Raw genomic sequence first — 18,051 nt, forward strand, 5'->3', positions numbered from 1 at the left:
CAATTATATTTAAAGATTTCAATACTCCTCTCTCAGTAAGAATATAGTAGACTTGAATAAGCCTGCAGTACACTCATCTGAACTGACATTCATAAAACACTCCACCCAACAATAATAAAATACACATTTTTCCAAGTGCATATAAATCATTTACCAAGATAGACTATATTCTCCATTACTAAATGAATCTCACTACATTTTAAGGATTCAAGTTATATAAAGTATGTTTTTGATCACAATGGAATTAAATTAGACATCAATATTAGAAAAAATATCTCTATTAAATCTTCAAATGTTTCAAAATGAAAAAATATGATTCTCAATACCCTGTAGGTCAAAGAAGGAATCAAAAGGAAAATTTGAAAATATTTTGAGCTTAATGAAAATAAAAACAAGTTTAGTTGTACAGATTTAAATGCTTGTATTAGAAAGGAATAAAAATCGAATGTTAATAATCTAAGTAGCCACCTCCAAGAATATGGAAAAAAGAGCATATCAATAACCAAATATGTAGAAGGCAGGAACAATAAATTCAGAGTGGAAATAAAATAAAAATTGGAAAAAAAATAACTAGAAGAACAATACAGAAAACTAATACCATCAAAAGTTGGTTCTTTGAAAAGATCAACAAAATTGGTGAACTTCTAGCCACAATGATAAGGAAAAAAAAGGAAAGAAAAAATTACCAGTAACTACAATGAGGGAGGGGACACCACTACATACCCTACAGAAACTAAAAGGCTTACAAGGGAATATTATCAATGAGTTTAGGCTAATAAATTCTATAATACAGATAAAATGTACAAATTCTTAGAAAGTCAAAAATTACCAAAACTGACTCAAGAACAAATAGAAGAATTGTATAGTCCTATTTCAGTTGTATACATTGTAATAGTTAAAATCTTGCTATAAAAAAAGCTTAGATTCAGATGTCTTTAATTCTATCAGATGTCTTCAATCTTTATTTGAAATGAGACTAATCCTACACATAATTTTTTCAAAAATCAAAAAGGAGGGAACTCTTCCTACTTCATTTTATGAGGCCAATATTACTCTGATACTGCAAGTCAAAGACCTCAGAAAAGTCCATAGGCCAATATCTCTCATAAACACAGATGCACACACACACACATATACACAAAAACCACTTAACAAATATTAGCAAACTGAATCCAGTAACATATAGAAACAATTATAAACCTTGAAAGAGTGGTTTAACGTTTGAAAATTTGTTGATGTCATGCACCATATTAGTAAATAACAAAACCAATATGATTACCTCAATGAATTCAGGACAAAATGTTTTTTCAAAATTCAATACCCATTCAACAAATTAAGAATAGAAGAGCAATTTGTCACTCTGATAAAAGGGATTTGTGAAAACAAAAATTGTAAGTATTATCTTTCACTTAATGGTGAAAGACTGAACTCTAAGATCAGGATCAATACAAGAATATCCACTATCCTCCTTTACATTCAATATTATCCTGGAGGTTCTAGCCAGTGTAATACTGCAGGAAAAAGCCATTAAAGACATATAAAATGGAAGAGAAGAAGAAAGCCCATCTTTATTCTTAGATGGTATAATCTTATATGTAAAAAATCCTGAAGAATCTACAATAAAAGATTACAATTAATTAGCAAGTTTAGCAAGGTTGCAGGAATCAAGTTGAATATACAAATTTTTATTTGATTTCTGTATACAAGCAACAATCAATCAAAAAAAATGAAATTTTGAAAACAATTTTATTTATGGTGATGACCTGTACACGGATGACTAAAAAACATTGCTAAAAGCAATTCAAAAAGACCTAAATAAATGTAGAGATGATTTGTGGATTGGAAGACCCAGTATTATTAAGGTGACAGTTCTTTAGATATTGATCTATAGATTCAAGGAAATCTCAATGAAAATCTGAAGCATTTTTGCACATGCAACAAATTTTCTAGCCATCATGTGGAAATGCAAATGACCTGGTATAGCCAAAATGATTTTTAAAAAAATAACAAAACTGAAGGACTAATATTACCTGATTTCAGCATTTATCATAATGATAATCAAGGAAGTGTGGCATCAGCTTAAAGATAGACAAATAGACAAATGGGAAATAATAGAATCAAAATGTAAACCCACATATATCTAGACAAATGGCTTTCAACAGGGGTACAAAAATAACTCAGCTGATAATAAATAGCTTTTTTCAACAACCCTTTTATATGGTTGGATTTGCATGTTCAAGAAAAAGAAAGACGAGAACTTCAACCCATACCTCCCACATTATAGAAAACTTACTTAAAATAGGTAATAGAAATAAATGTAAAAACCAAAACTGCAAATTTTTTAGAAGAAAATACAGAATAAATACTTTGTGACTTTCGGTTAGGCATAGGTTTTTATCTATGACACTAAAAAGTCAATCAATGAAAGAAATAGTTTAAAATATTTCTTCTTTGAAAGACACTGCCAGGAGAGTAAAAAGACAAAGCACACCATGGGAGAAATATTTTCAAATTACATATATGATAAAATGACTTTTATCCAGAATATATAAATAGCTCTAAACAAACAATCCAATTTTTAAAATGAGTATGATTGTAATAGCACTCCACACAAAAGATATATGAATTGCAAATAAATTCATGAAAAGTTGTTCAACATGATTAGTCATTAGGAAAATCAAAACAAAACAAACATGGAAATGTTTGTTATTTTAATTGTTATGATGGTTTCATGGCTGTTTGCATGTGTCAAAACTTATCAAATTTGTGTACATTAAATATGTGAAAATTATTGTATGCTGATTACACCTCAATAAAGCTGTTAAATTTTTTTAAATTTAAAAATATTATTTCAAGAATAAAATAACCAAACCATATTCTGGGAGCAAGTATTTGCAAATTATATATCTGATTAATTACTTGTATCAATAATACATAAAGAACTTTTACAACTCACAAATAAGAAGGCAAACTAAAAATGGAAAAACGATTTAAATAGATGATTCTTCAAAGAAGATATGTGAATGTCTAACAAGCAGGGGAAATGATCATTAATCATTAAGAAAATGCAAATTAAAGCCACAATGAAATACTATACATCCGCTAAAATGGCTATAATAAAAAAGATTGACAAAATTGGTGAGAATATGTAGAAATCAGGAACCCTAATACACTGCTGATGGGAATGTAAAATGGCACTTTGGAAACTGGTTTGGGAATTTCCTAGAAAGTTAAACACATACTTACCTATTATGACCTAGCAATTAAACTCCTGGGTATTTACGTAAGAAAAGTAAAAATCTATGTCCACAAAAATATGTTTATTTTATTGTTCATAGCAGCATTATTTAGAATATCTAAAAATAAGAAACTGGTGAATTAATAAATAAAATATGGTGTACCCACATAAATGATACTACTCAAAAAGAAACAAAATAGCCATGCAACATGGGTAAACTCAAAAGCATAATGTTGAATCAATTAAGCTAGACAAAAAAGGCTACATATTGTATAATTCTATTTATATGAAATTTCTAGAAAAAAGCAAAACTATAGAGACAAAAACTATGTCAGTAGTTTTCTGGGACTGCAAGAGTGAGAAGCAGTTGACTACAAATGGGCACAAGGAAACTTTTTTAGGTAATGGAAGTATTTTAGTCTTAGGTTGTGGTGATGGGTGCAGACCTATATAAATTTACTAAAACTATTGCACCCTACATGTACAGTGTATCAGTATTATGGCAAGTAAATCATACCTTAATAAAACTGTTAGCTAAACAATAAAAAAGATATCTATGCTGGAAGTAGGAACATGAGACTCATTAGCATATAGATGATCATTGTAGCTGTAAAAGTGGAGAAAACATCTAGGGAAAGTTTGTTGAAAGGGAAAACATAAGAAGCTGGGACAGATCCCTGTGGAGCAGCAACACTTAGAGGATCTAGCAAAAATGAAAATGAGTAAATGCAGCTACAGAGGTAGAATAGAAATGAGGGAAATATAGTATCACAGCAAGTAAGTATTTCTAGGAGGGGGCTTGTCATAAAGATATCAAATGCTTCAGATAGGTTAAGGAAGAAAAAGACTAAAAGGTATCTGATGGTGGTCACCCAAGACCTTGGCATGAGCAGTTTTTGAGGACCAAATAAGGTACAAGTCAATCTGGAGTGAACTGCGGAGTGAGTGGGAGTAATGAATGCAAACAGGAGTATTGGGAGCCTGGCTCAAGAAGTTTATCTGAAAAAGGAAGGATTTCCTTCCAGGTGAAGCTGGAAATGACAGGAGATAGAAGTGCAAGATTTTGTTTTAACAGAAGATTCAACAGCATGTTTCAGTGTGGTTAGAAAGAAGTGAGGGAGAAAAGGCTGAAGATTCAGAAGAGGGCCATAATTTTAATCATTAATTCCATGAGGGAGCAGAAAAAGATAGGATTGAAAACACAGGTTGAAAGATTACCATTAAACAGTAAGGAACAATTCTTCCATGTAGAAGAGTAAAGAATGGTTTTAAAATAAGTGAATTTGTAGATTTCATGGCATCAAGGAAAGGCTTGTATGATGGCTTCTTTTTTCTTGGTAGAAAGCAAGGTTTTTGAGAGTAAAAGCAGAAGTCATAATACCAAGGATTTGAGGGGAATGGCACTCTTTAAGGACCTAGAATTAGGTTAGTGATCATGAATTTATAATAATACCGGTCTACCCAATTGTATATTTTTTCTCTAGGAACAAGAGGTGGACAGTTTGATTCACTGGAGTTGGCTCCATCAGAAAGCTAGTAGAGCAAGGGTGTTTAGAGTGGTGGTAACAAAACACTTGGAATGACAGATCATGGATGGACAAAAGTGAAGGCATTGGCGGCTGATAGACATTGTCTTCACTTGCATTCCCCTGAAACAAGGTCCGAGACAATGACTTTAGGTCAGGTAGTTGATTTGAGAGGGAGCTCAGGTTACAGGAGGGAATGGGGAAAATAAGTCAGGAAACAAGGGAAAGCTAATTAAAGGGTAAATGTTTTGAGCTACGTATCATTGTGGGTAACTGCAGCTGAGTCCTACTGGAAAGCCTCTGAGGAAGCCTGTAGAATGTGCCTGGAAATTATCCCTCTGTAGAACAGAAAGCTGACACATTAATCCACTAATTCCTGTCACCCTTTGCTGGAGAATTATTTCTAGAAGCATTAACTATCCCCATTTTTCCAGGATACCTTTCCAGGGCTGAACAAACTCTCTGGCTTCAGAAAAATCCCAGAGGCAGAAAATGAAAAGTAATGGGGAGGATTGGGCTTGAGGTGAAATATTGACAGCATCCAAAACTCCACAGGAATTTTCTACCACCAGCTTCAGCTAAAAGCTGAAGTAGTCCTAGGGGCATATGGTAGAAGATGAAATTGAACCAGTTTACAAAAGTCCCTATGCAGTCAAAGTAATTGAGGAAATAACTTAGGATAATAGATGGAGTTCTTTGATTGTATGGAAGTTATTGATATCCTCTGAGCTATTGATTTATCATCTGTAAATGGGGATGAGATTACCCACTTTGTGTGGTTACTGCTAGAATTAAAAGTCCTTATTATGTAAGGTGCTTAGCACAGGGCCTGGAATGTAGTAAGATATAGAGAACAAAAGCTATTATATTATTGCTATTATCTATTGAAAGATTAGTAATGTTAATAACTACCTGCATCATGGATAATGGACTAATTCAAATTTTATATATAATATTTTTGAATATTATATTCAAGTTCACTACTTAACTTGAACCAATAAGTTCACTACTTAAGAATATAATATTTCATATGACAAGACATTGCAGTTTTGTTTGGAAGAACATTAAATTCTGGTACTTTTTGAAATTAGTTTTATCATAGAATGGCTATTGGGAAAATCATAAATGTAATCTAATTCCCATGCATTCTTTTTCCTTTGGTTAGGATTTTGTTGAAGTTTTTATTAGACTAGAATGATTTATTTTATTTGTAAAGAAATCACCACAGATGTATTGTTGGTTTTGTTTTCAAATCTTTTCTGCTTTTCAACTTATTCAAACACAAGAAATAATCTAAATGCATTCTACTCTCTACAACCTCTGATGTCAAATAAGTTTTCTTTAATTCTAGCTTAAATCTTTAATGCTGCAGTTTTGTTTTTGCTTATTTTCTTCTCAGTGGAGAAAAAAGGAACAGCTGGTTACTGTTGTCAGTTTTCTATTGTTTGGAATTTATTAAATATGCAACACTTGTGAATACATAGATATAGATACATATTTCCTTCCAGATATAGAACTCCTATTGCTTTTCTTTCAAGAGTGATAGAATTTTATATTGGAAAGCTTTAGAGTTCTTCTAGTCCCAGTATATAGTCTGATTATTTAATACTAGTTAAAATATTATTAATTGCCATCTAGAATTTCTTGTGGTAAATTGCCTGATGTGTTCTTTGCTCAACTACCAATTGGACTATTATTATATTTCTTATGAATATATTGCAATGCAACACAAAATATCTTTGCATATTGATGGTAACTATTAAACCACTACATGATATTTTCCCCCAATTTGTTATTTGTCTTTTAATTCAGTTGATAGTATTTTTGCCTTACAGGTTCATAATATTTTGTCAGATATATATATTCTTCTCTTATGAATTTCTTTTTTTGGTTTCATGCTTAGAGATGCCTTACTCACCATGCGCTTTTATCTAAGTTCGCCTATATTTTCTTCCGGTCCTTTAATATTTTTATTTTTAAGTTGGTTTTCTAATCCATCCAGAATTAACTTAAGTGCAGGATTGCACATTTGTTCCTAATAAATTTCAAGTTGTTTATTACAGCATATTGCTTTGATCTGTTGTAGGATTTTATATCATAAATCTGTTACATATATATTCATGCTATATATCAGTGGTTCTCAATCAGAGGTGATTTTGCCCTCTAGGAACATTTGGCAATGTCTGCAGACATTTTTTATTTTCCAGGACTAGGGGAGAGGCTGGCTACTGGCCTTTAGTGAGCAGAGAGCAAGGATGATGCTAACCATCCTACAATGTACAGGACTGCCCCCACAACAAAGAATTGTCAATTGTACTGAGATTAAGGGACCTTAAGAGATGATAGATGGATGGATGCATAGTTGATAGGTCAATAGATAAATGTATAGAAGATAGATATTCATTGAATACCATTTTTCTGCCAGTTACATACCAATAGTAATATTATCCAGCCTATATTTTTATTCTTTACCTATATTCTATTCTTTACCTTGAAGGGCATTTTAAGAGACATTGACTCCTACTTTATGGAAATCCAGATACATTGTATTGTTGGATATCCCTGGTTTGAGCACATAATAAATATTGAATGAGCGTTTTATAAAAATGACAATAAATCAAATAAATTTTTAATGAACCTTATTTCATTACAGTAACTTATTTTTATATGTTAAAAAGTATGCTTTTTAAAATCCATTGCAGAGTTTTGCTAGGAATCAATTTTAAGCAGTATGTTTCTTCTTTAGTCTTCTGCCACATCTGTTATTCTCTTGCTATGGAGCATAAACTTCATCAGAATATTAACTCTGTTCTCTATATTATTTTTATTTAGCTTTTATTACCACTGTCAAGCTGGCAGATTTCCTTGTAGGCACACATCTCTTTAATATGTAGAGTTGCTTATTCTTTCCGTCTATGAGAATCATTACTTTTGCATAAAGACTATATCCATTTTTAGTTACATTCTGGAAGTTAATATTGATATCCGTGGAATTATATGTGTCTTCTGTGTCAAAAATTTCTATTCACTCTAATAACTTATCCTGAACATATTTTGTATTGGTATTAACACTTTATTGTTTTTGATCCCCTTATTAGAAAGATATTTTCTTCTGTGTATTTGCGAGCCTTTTAATTCTTATTTTGCTTCCTGTCATATTTGACATCCTCTACAACAGCAATGTCCAATGGATGGAATTTACCGTGATGGTGGAAATGTTCTGATCTGCACAGTCCAATATAGTAGGCATGGTTGAGCACTTGAAATGTAGCTAGGGCAACTGAGGAACTGAATTTTACATTTAATTTAATTTAGTTTTAATTTTAGTAGCCACATGTGGCTAGTGGCTACTGTATCGGACAGCACAATTCTATAGAGTAATTCCTTACCCTTCCATTTTTAGCTTAAAATCCTCAGCTTTATTTTAACTTAAACCTATTTTTACTGGTTGTGTTTGTATGCAGTTTTGTTTGTTTTGTATATTGTATGTGTTTCTTATGTCCCAGTGATTACGTTATTTTTTACTTCATTTCCTATGCTTCCCATACAGTAATAATACATATCCTTAGACAATTGAGAGTATGCAAAGGTATTTCTGTAATGTATTATCTATTAATATCAGGTGCTTGCTTTTCTTTACTTTTTTGCAAATAAAAATGATAATGTTCATTGTAGGAAAAATGAAGGAAGACAAACAGAAAATATAAAGAAGAGAATAAGGCAAAGATTACTACTACTAACTTCACAGACACACACAGACATACGCATAGGGATACACTTGGTTGAGTACTTTCTATACATATTCTTTTATTTTTAAACACCTTACTGATTGTACAGCTAACATGTATTTATCACTAGAAAAAAAATTTTAAAAACAGGAGTAAAGTGAAGGACAAAAATCATCTGTAATCACAATGCATAGATTAACCACTTTTATTACTTTGGTTTGTTTTCTCACAGTGTTGTTTCTAAGACCTGTGGGTAGATGGTGTGCAGGTAGGTAGGTAGACAGCTGGATATGTAGAAAGGCATTTTCAAAAATTGAATTATACTATATGCAGGGTGGGCCAATAAAAGTATACACTTTTCAGGTGGCAAGAAAACAAAATTATGTGTCACTATGGGTATGTATCATCCACAGTGGTATTAGTGACCATTTTGAACATTTGTAACTTTAATAGAAATATATATTGGTTAACATTTATCCACTGGGTTTGTCTATTTATTAACTGTATCTTGCTTTTTATATCATGAACATTTTTCTCTAGTATAAAATAAAATTCACAAATGTGATTTTAATGGCTACATCATAATCCATTCGTTGTCTCTATATCATTAAGCAGTTTCCTATTATTGGACAGTCAGGATGCTTCTCTTTTTCTACTACTATAAATAGCATTACATTCTACATATTAGTGCCTAAAATTTTTCATCTCTGATTTTTTTCATTTCTGATTATTTTATCTCTGATTATTTCATTAGTATACATTTTTAGAAGTCAAATCACTGGCCCAAATGAAATGAACGGATATGAGATCCTTGGTATATATTGTCAATCCAAATCACCTTCCAGAAAGCTCTTTGTTGCTTACAGAAGAAAATATTCTTGTTCCATTTTTATGGTTTAATCATTTTTATGCAGCTTTTTTTTTTTTTTTTTTTTTTTTTTTAAGATGGAGTCTCGCTCTCTTACCCAGGCTGGAGTGCAATGGCATGATCTTGGCTCACTGCAACCTCTGCCTCCCAGGTTCAAGCAATTCTTCTGCCTCAGCCTCCTGAGTAGCTGGGACTACAGGCGCGTGCCACCATGCCTGGCTAATTTTTTTTGTATTTTTAGTAGAGACAGGTTTCACCATGTTGGTCAGGCTGGTCTCGAAATCCTGACCTCAAATGATCCACCGGCCTCGGCCTCCCAAAGTGCTAGGATTACAGGTGTGAACCACTGCACCCGGCTGCAGTTTTTCTTCGAACTTTTAAACTTCTGTTTGGTTTTACAACTCAGGATTGTTTTTTAATAAACGTGCCTTTCAAGGGTTTAGCAAAGTAATCATATCGTTATAAATACCCAACCAACGTAACTTTATTTTTTGCTAGCAAAGGTTTTCAGATATAAGATTTTTCATTGTATAAATTGTTTCTTTTTAGGGTGAACAAGGAGAAAAAGGAGATCCAGGTCTGGCTGGCCTTAATGGAGAAAATGTAAGCCTAACTCTTTTTTCTGATACTCTGTTTACATTTTACCACTAAGATATGCTATTTAATGCTATTAAGATTTGCCTGTTTTTGGCAAAGCCAGCCAGCCATGATCCAACAAAATTAAGAATCATGGTGTTCTTTCACATGGCTCAGTAGAGGCCCAGTGTTTTTAGTTTCATTTCATTGGCTTTATTTATTTTCTACCTGTGCTTAGCCTTAACAGGCCTTTCTCCTTGATGTTTTTTGCTTACAAATTTTCTAGTCCTTTTTTTCTGTCTTTTTTCGTGTTACATATCTTCTGCCATGGCTTGTGCTCTTATCAGTGGTTCCCTTTTCATCTCAGTCCAAATCTCCATCTATTCTATAGATGGCGTCTGTATTGGTAGGCTTTCAGTGATGGGAAGAAAGGGCAAAGTGAAGGGAAACTAAATCTGTATTGCTCCCCTCCATGGCACCAGTTCCGCAGCCTCAGGGATAACATCGCCTGTGATATCCTTGGACCCCAGTCATCTTCTCCCCTTCCCCTCAGGATGGGTATCCTCCCAGAATTGCACTCCAGATTTTAGGATAAAATTTGAAGGAGGGCCCAAATGTGGGTTTCACTCTGAAATGTAATTTTATTTACATTTACTCACCATTTACTATAGATATGTTATCTTTACTGGTAGGGGAAGTGTCCAAAATGAGAATTAGCTTTTCCCTTGGCTTCCTTTTCTCACTTACATAAATATGTTTTAGAAAGGACCTGAAGGGCCACATGACTTATAAAAGAATAAGGAAAAACTATGAGACTATATCTAGCTCCCTAATGCCCTAGATGTGTTCAGAAACCCATTTTGTATGCAGGAAATCATTACAGTGGAAGAGAGGCTGAAGACAAATCTTTCCGGCCTGTGGAGAAAGTCGTGTGTGTGTGTGTGTGTGTGTGTGTGTGTGTGTGTGTGTGTGTGTGTGTGTGAAGTCTCCCAAAAAAGAAAGACCCTAGTAGTAATAGTAGTTAATGTTTCTATGTATGTTAAGTAAAATAATAGTTGTTTCACTGTCATTCTTATTTCTCTCCCTTTGAAGTGATTTTTCTACACCAGAGAGTAGGCACTAGCCCCAATGGCTTGTAGCTATGGGAGTCTCTGAATCTTCTTTACCACCTGTAATACATCAGGACCCTGAATGTCACACATGTTTAAATAGAGTAACTGACTCACCTCTTACTTCTGTCATTGGAGGCACGTGGTGAAGTGGGATGAGTTCTGGAGTAGAAAGCCAGGGCCCAGTTTGTCTTCCAGTTCTGTCACAGAAGAGCAGATCACTTCTCAGTCTGTAAAGTGATGGACTTGGGATAGATTCTTTTTTTTTTTTTTTTTTTTTTTTAGACGGAGTCTTGCTCTTTCCCCCAGGCTGGAGTGCAGTGGCAATGGCATGATCTCGGCTCACTGCAACCTCCACCTCCCGGGTTCACGCCATTCTCCTGCCTCAGCCTCCTGAGTAGCTGGGACTACAGGTGCCCGCCACTAGGCCTGGCTAATTTTTTGTATTTTTAGTAGAGACGGGGTTTCACCGTGTTAGCCAGGATGGTCTCGATCTCCTGACCTTGTGATCCGCCCGCCTCGGCCTCCCAAAGTGCTGGGATTACAGGCGTGAGCCACCGCGCCCGGCAGACTTGGGATAGATTCTAAAGCCCCTATCGCTATTATGTGCTATGATTTTATGCAAAGAGTTATTAAGATTATAAACTTGAAAAGCCTGATGAGGCTTGAAGCATTCATTCAGGTTTATTGAATGCCTGCTACATGTAAGGCACAGTGAGAAAAACAAAACAGGAAGAGATGAAGCCAGAGCATAGAAAGTCCTGGATGTGAGGATGCTTGTCCTTCCTCCTCATGACAAAGGGGAGATGTGGCCCACACTTTGTTTAAATGAAAATTCCTTTTACAGTGGATTCTGAAATGGATAGAATTTGGGCCTTTGCCTGTGTTTTCTGTTCTTTGTATTAACACTCTCCGTGAAAGCAAAGACCATGGGTTGGAATCCTAGTACTTAGCACATGTTTGGGGTAAGTTCCAAATAACTATTTGCTGAATGTTAGTTTGAAAAACTGAGCAGTTATTAATATTATGACAGAGTAAAATATAAGTAATTAGAGTCTAAGCTAGAATAACAGATGTGGAAGGGAAGATACAGAGAATGATGCTAAAGAGGTAAAATACATATGATTTGGCACTTGATTGGAGTTGAAAACTCAAAAATAGCCCAACATGTTGACCGTTCTGTGTGAGAAGGATACTAACTTGTGAGAAATGTAGGAGTGTTGAAACAGATTAATTACAGTGTTCCAAAAAATAACCAAACTACAAGTATGTGGGCTCTCTGAGATAGAGGAGCAAAACAGAGTGTATTACAAGTGCATAAAAGTAATATTGGAATTGAAATAGAAAGAGGATTTTTTGAAATATTTGAATAAAACTGGAAAGATATTTGAGAGGTTGGAACCTGAAATATATTCACATTAATTTCAAGATTTGAAAATTTTTCTTACATTGTCTGAAAGTAAGGTTATTGGGCTTTTTAATTAATCAACTGATACATGCATATATTTGAGGGCCTACTATATTCCCAAACTCTCTGTCAGCCACTGTGTGAGTTCCAAATCTGAGTAACACTAATTTACTGAGAGATCCCAAAGGCCTAGTGAGCAGTGTGAATGTCTATCCCTTTGAGGAATCTTGGAAGAGTCCTTCACATGCCCAAATAACAGGAGGTCATTCCTTTAGCACCATTATTGTCTGATGTAGCTCATTAAGTACAACCATAAAGCATGACAAAGCACATTAACTTTTCTCACTTGGTTACTTAGTTAATAAGTAGATGATGTTATTTTTTCCCCTTAATTTTGCCAAAGATATTCAGGAGTTATGACTAAGGAGAAATAACAAAAAGCAGTAAGAGTTCTCCTCTTTCCCCTCTACTATCACTAGTAGTAAAGAATCAGCTGCTTGGTTATTACACTGTTGGAGATGGGGGGAGTGTTAATATTGTGTTATAGTTCATAAAATATTTTCACAAGGAATTTGAAATTTGACCCTCACCCAGCTTAATTGGCTAGTAGAGTGGGGAATGATAGTATTCCTATTTTCAGAAGCAAGAAATTAAAGGCTTCAGAAATTAAGCAACTTTCTTTTTTTAAAATACTAAAATTGGCCTTTAACTCTAAATATTTGGCTGAAAAGTCTGATTTTCCCAGTAAATCCTGCCACACATCACTGCTTATTTTTCAGTGCTAAAAAAACTGAGTCTGCAAACTAAAGTAATTCAGCGTTTATGACAGTTCACTCTGACTTTCAATAAGCCCAGGTATACATTCTTAGAAATTGAAAGGTATTATAATGGCTATTTTGATTTGAATTAAAGTCAAGCCAATGATGGAAATTATAACTTCAGAAATATTATCTTAGAATGTATGGTAAATAAACTCAATGAGCCAGGTGACTCCAGCTACTTTCTAAGTCAGAGTATATTGGAATGCTTCAATATTTCTACTAAATGAATTCCACAGCCTTTTTAATAGTCTTTATTGCTGCGTATTATATATGTATCTTAGTGTCAATGTATCTTATAATAACTTATTTTGTGCCAGTTTTATCACAAAATGGGCCAGCTCACTTTGGAAAGTGTAAACTTTAATTTAAAGGGTAGTATGTAGCAATTCAGTCTTTCTCAATGTGGCACTCTTGGCATTTTGGCAAGACAATTCTTTTTCAAGTCAGACTGTCTTGCAAGAGCAGAATGTTTAGCATCCTTGAAGCTCACCAACCTAATCTAAATGCCAGTAGCAGCCCCTAGTCATTGGGACAAGAAAAAACGTGCTGATATTTTTCTAAGTGTATCTTAACTGTGTGTGTGTGTGTGTTTGTATGTGTGTGCATGCCTAAACTTTTGTTTGATGTCTGTGGTATTACTAAACAAATGCATACTCATATGTCCATTCTAGTTTAAATAATGCATACAAAACATATATTAAAATTTTCAAAAATTTGAATTGCTAGAAAATTTAACCTTGAAAATATATGACCTTGTCTTTACACACAATCTAGTGTATAATTAAATAATTTTGATTGTGGCCTAATGCAAGATATATTTAACAAAGGTATCTTAGAATAGACTTGAGAGAGAATAATATAAAGTTGTAATTGTGATCTTTAAAGCCAGACTATCTGGGTTCACATCCCAGCTCTGCCACTAACTAGCTGACGTACTACTTGGTAAATTACTTAGCCTCTCTGTGCCTCAGTTTCTTTATTTGCACCATGGAATGATAATTTCAATATCCTCTCTGTGCCTCAGTTTCCTTATTTGCACCACAGAATGATAATTTCAATAGTACTTACTGTAGGGGAAAAGATAATTTTCCCTTCCCCTCTGAGGGGTTCAGTCAGCTGAAATGAACTGACAATGGACAGATTAACAGGAGAAAAGGCATACAAATATATTAACATGCATACAGTGGGAGCCATAAAAAATACGAGACTCAAAGAAAGGCCAGATGGTTGAAGCTTAAATAGAACCCTCTTTATAGGAAAGAAGGAGATGGGGAAATGTAGGCAATTTTGAGAGGTAGTAAACTCTTTTTTGAATTGAATGGGACCAAGAGCTAACAATAGCTTGTGGACAAGTTACAGAAAGGTGAGGGCTGGACCTGCACTGTGAACGAAAGTTGTCTTGTTTTGCAGATAAAGACTCCCAGATAATCTCTCAGAGCTGCCCTCAGAAGAATAGACCAAGAGTCTGTCTGGGCATCGTGACAACTTTTAGTTTATTCTCTTCTCCAGAGATTAATTTTCCTGGTTATTCTGTTAGATTCCTAGGAAGGGGGTTTTAAGACAATTGCTTTTTTTGGAAGAAGATTTCTCAGTCTGATAAAGAAACTTCCAGAGAGAGCTCCTCCCTGTACTTGGGGAGGGGTTGGAGGAAAAACAAGAGAAGGTTAGAAAGTTCTTGGATCTGAGGCAGCTTCTAAGGCTTTTCAATTCCTTTTAATTCAAAAGTACTCAGCATGCCAAAGCACCACACTTTGGGGTTATCACTCTCTGCACCCCAAAATTACCTCATGGATTATTTTGTGAAGATTAAAGGGACTATCATACAGAAAGCCTTTAGAACAGTGTCCAACATAGGACAAGAACTATATAAACATTCACTATTATTAGAAACCAAGTTAAATAAAACACATTTAGCTCTAATAGGTACATCTTTTTATTCATTTGTTTCTGTGGGGTTATACAATCTTAGAAAAGTAGACTTAATTGTTGAGTTGTCTCTTTTTCTGAATCTATATTATGGTCTTTTAAGTATCCCTTATTAGAATTACAGCATCTGATGTTTCTAAAATAATCATGTTAATCTCCTTATACCAATGCAATCTGTACTAGAGAATACAAAAATATTGAAATCACAAAACCAGAGATAACGGCTGGCAACAGCTGTTGACATTGCTAGGGAATAACATTAAGTCATTGAAAGCTTGTGAAAAGAATTAATTGATGGGTTAAAAATTTTTAACAAATAATATTTTTATATTATCTTCTGAATTTTAAAGATGTGATATCCCATGAGTAGTACTAGGTACTCCAACAAAAATTGATTTTATAGTCTACCTGCTTTTATAATTCTAGTTATAATACTGCTCTTCAGCTTTTGTCTTGCCTTTAGATAACAGTTTCTGCCTCCACATTACATGTATAATCAACTACTGTGCTTTTGAGAATCTTTATGTACATGAATTTGATTGAAAACCTTCATAACAGATACCCATCTTACTCAATATTTAATTCAGAGTCTATTCCATTTGGCTCTTTATGCCTATGGTGAGTGCTGTGTCCTTTCTCCCTAGCACTCAATAACCATTGATAGGAGCACCAGTGTGACACAAGGAGAAAAACCGCATTTGAGAAAAGCATTACTGATGTGTTTCTCAGAGGCTATTACAATGCCATGGCCTTAACAACATTGTACTTTGTCACAGGAAGATGTGAGTTACATGGGCCTACTTTAATGGTCATAAAAGTAGAAGCTTGACAAATGCAGTACTTCTCAATTGCATTTTATCCTATGTGAGTTAAAGCACAGTTGTTACATATCCATCAAACTGGTATAAAGCTGAACAAGAAAGAACTATCAGTTATCCCTTAAACTTGAACTTGAAAAGTAAAAACAACATTTATTAAGTGCCTACCGTATGCTAAATGTCTCTACAACATATGATTCTCAGAACAACCCTTCAAGAAAACTATTACTTATTATACCTATTTTATAGGAAAGCTTAACCAACTTACCCATGATTATACATAAAAGGCCGTTCCTCTTCTGACTCTGCTGAAATCCACATCTGTGAAGTCTTGGACACCTCCAGTAGAATTAGGCATCTGTGGGAAATGCTTTTGTCATACCTGCTATATACTTCAATGATAATACCCAATATTCACATCAGCTTGTAATTGGCTACATCATCCCTTCCCCTCCTCCCTGCCCATAGTTGACTGAACCAGGGAGAGTTACCTGATTCAACCGCCAATACATTGCTTCCCTAGAAATTACAACTGGGATTAATTTGTTGGAATTAATCTTTAAAACTTTTAATGTATTATTTTATACCTACAAAATAATATATATAACATATATGATGGTTATAAATCATAGTTATAATGAGGACCCCAGTGTACCCAGAACTCAATGTGAGAACTAAGACGTCATTCTCTACTTGGAATCTCCCTGTGTGGTTCACTATATACTGTCCTCCACTCCAGAGTTAACCATTTTTCTAAATGTTGTACCTAATGTTTCCTTCCATTCTTAAAAATTATGTTTCACACTTACACATTTATAAGGAGTATATAATTTAGTCTTACATGTTTGCAGACGTTCAATAATATTTGTTGAGTAAACGGATACTCAAGGTTTTTATCAGTCATTTCTTTTTTCATGTTTGTCTTTTCTCTGCATAGTTTTACACAAGCAAAAAGAGAAAACCTTTTTTTAAATAAATTTCTCTGCTCAGTGAATGGCATAACTTCCTAGCCAGTTACTTAAGTCAAATGCAGCTCAGCCTGGAGACTCCTTCTTCTTCTCCACTTCTGGCATATCTGCCAGTCTTGCTTCCAGCATGTGCCAACTCTGACCACTTCTCATCATCTCCACTGGCACAAGCCTGTCCCAGCCATCCTGCTCTCTTTCCTGGAAAAGCTGTCATACCCCTTTTATGCTCCCACTCTTGCTGCCCATAATCTGTGTTCCACGTTGCTGCCAAAGTGGTTTGTGGGGATTTTTGTAAACATATTCACGTCATGTCATTTTCCTGCTTAAAACACTTAAGTGGCTTCCCATTGCATGTAGAACAAAACCCATCTTCCTCATCATGGCCTGCAATTACTTATGTACCATGACCCCTGCAAACCTTGACTTAATCCCCTACTCCTTACCTGTGTGCTCATGACACTCCTTTTATCTTGGTGACCTCTGTGCTTCTTTTTCCCTCTGCCCCCACACAGATCATTGCGTGGCTGGATCCTTTTTTTTTTATTTGAGCAAATTCATGAGGTACATGAGAATATTTTTACACGTGTATAATACATAGTGATCAAGTCAGGGTGTTTAGGTTGTCCATTTTCCAAGTGCAATACATTTTTTAAAAGTATGCTCATCCTACTCTGCTATCAAACATTGAATTTATTCCTTCTACCTTACTGTATGCTTGTATCTTTTTATCCACTTCTTTTCATCCTCCCTCGCCCCCTCACTCACCCTTTCCAGTCTTTGTTATCTATTTTTACACTTTCTACCTCCATGTGTTCAAATTTTTTTTGCTCCCACATGTAAGAAAGAACATGGAATATTTGTCTTTTTGTGCCTGGCTTACTTCACTTAATATAATGACTTTCAGTTCCATCCATGTTGCTGCAAATGACAGGATTTTGTTTTATTGTGGCTGAATAGTACTCCATTGTGTATATATAGCACCTTTTCTTTATCCATTCATCTGTTGATGGACACAGAATGATTCCATATCTTTGCTAGGATCCTTCTGAAACAACAAATGTCACC

General features: G+C 34.4%; 1 protein-coding gene across 1 annotated transcript in view; it reads left to right on the forward strand.

Moving 5' to 3' along the window:
* COL19A1 (collagen type XIX alpha 1 chain) overlaps positions 1-18,051 on the forward strand; it is a 337,557-nt gene that overhangs the window by 143,601 nt on the left and 175,905 nt on the right. Inside the window, exon 12 of the mRNA XM_063707696.1 lies at positions 9,910-9,963. Within this exon, the coding sequence (XP_063563766.1) occupies positions 9,910-9,963 (54 nt within the window). The remainder of the gene's footprint in view (positions 1-9,909; positions 9,964-18,051) is intronic.

Source organism: Gorilla gorilla, chromosome 5 (genome assembly GCF_029281585.2).
Source record: "Gorilla gorilla gorilla isolate KB3781 chromosome 5, NHGRI_mGorGor1-v2.1_pri, whole genome shotgun sequence".
Taxonomy (NCBI): Eukaryota; Metazoa; Chordata; class Mammalia; order Primates; family Hominidae; genus Gorilla; species Gorilla gorilla.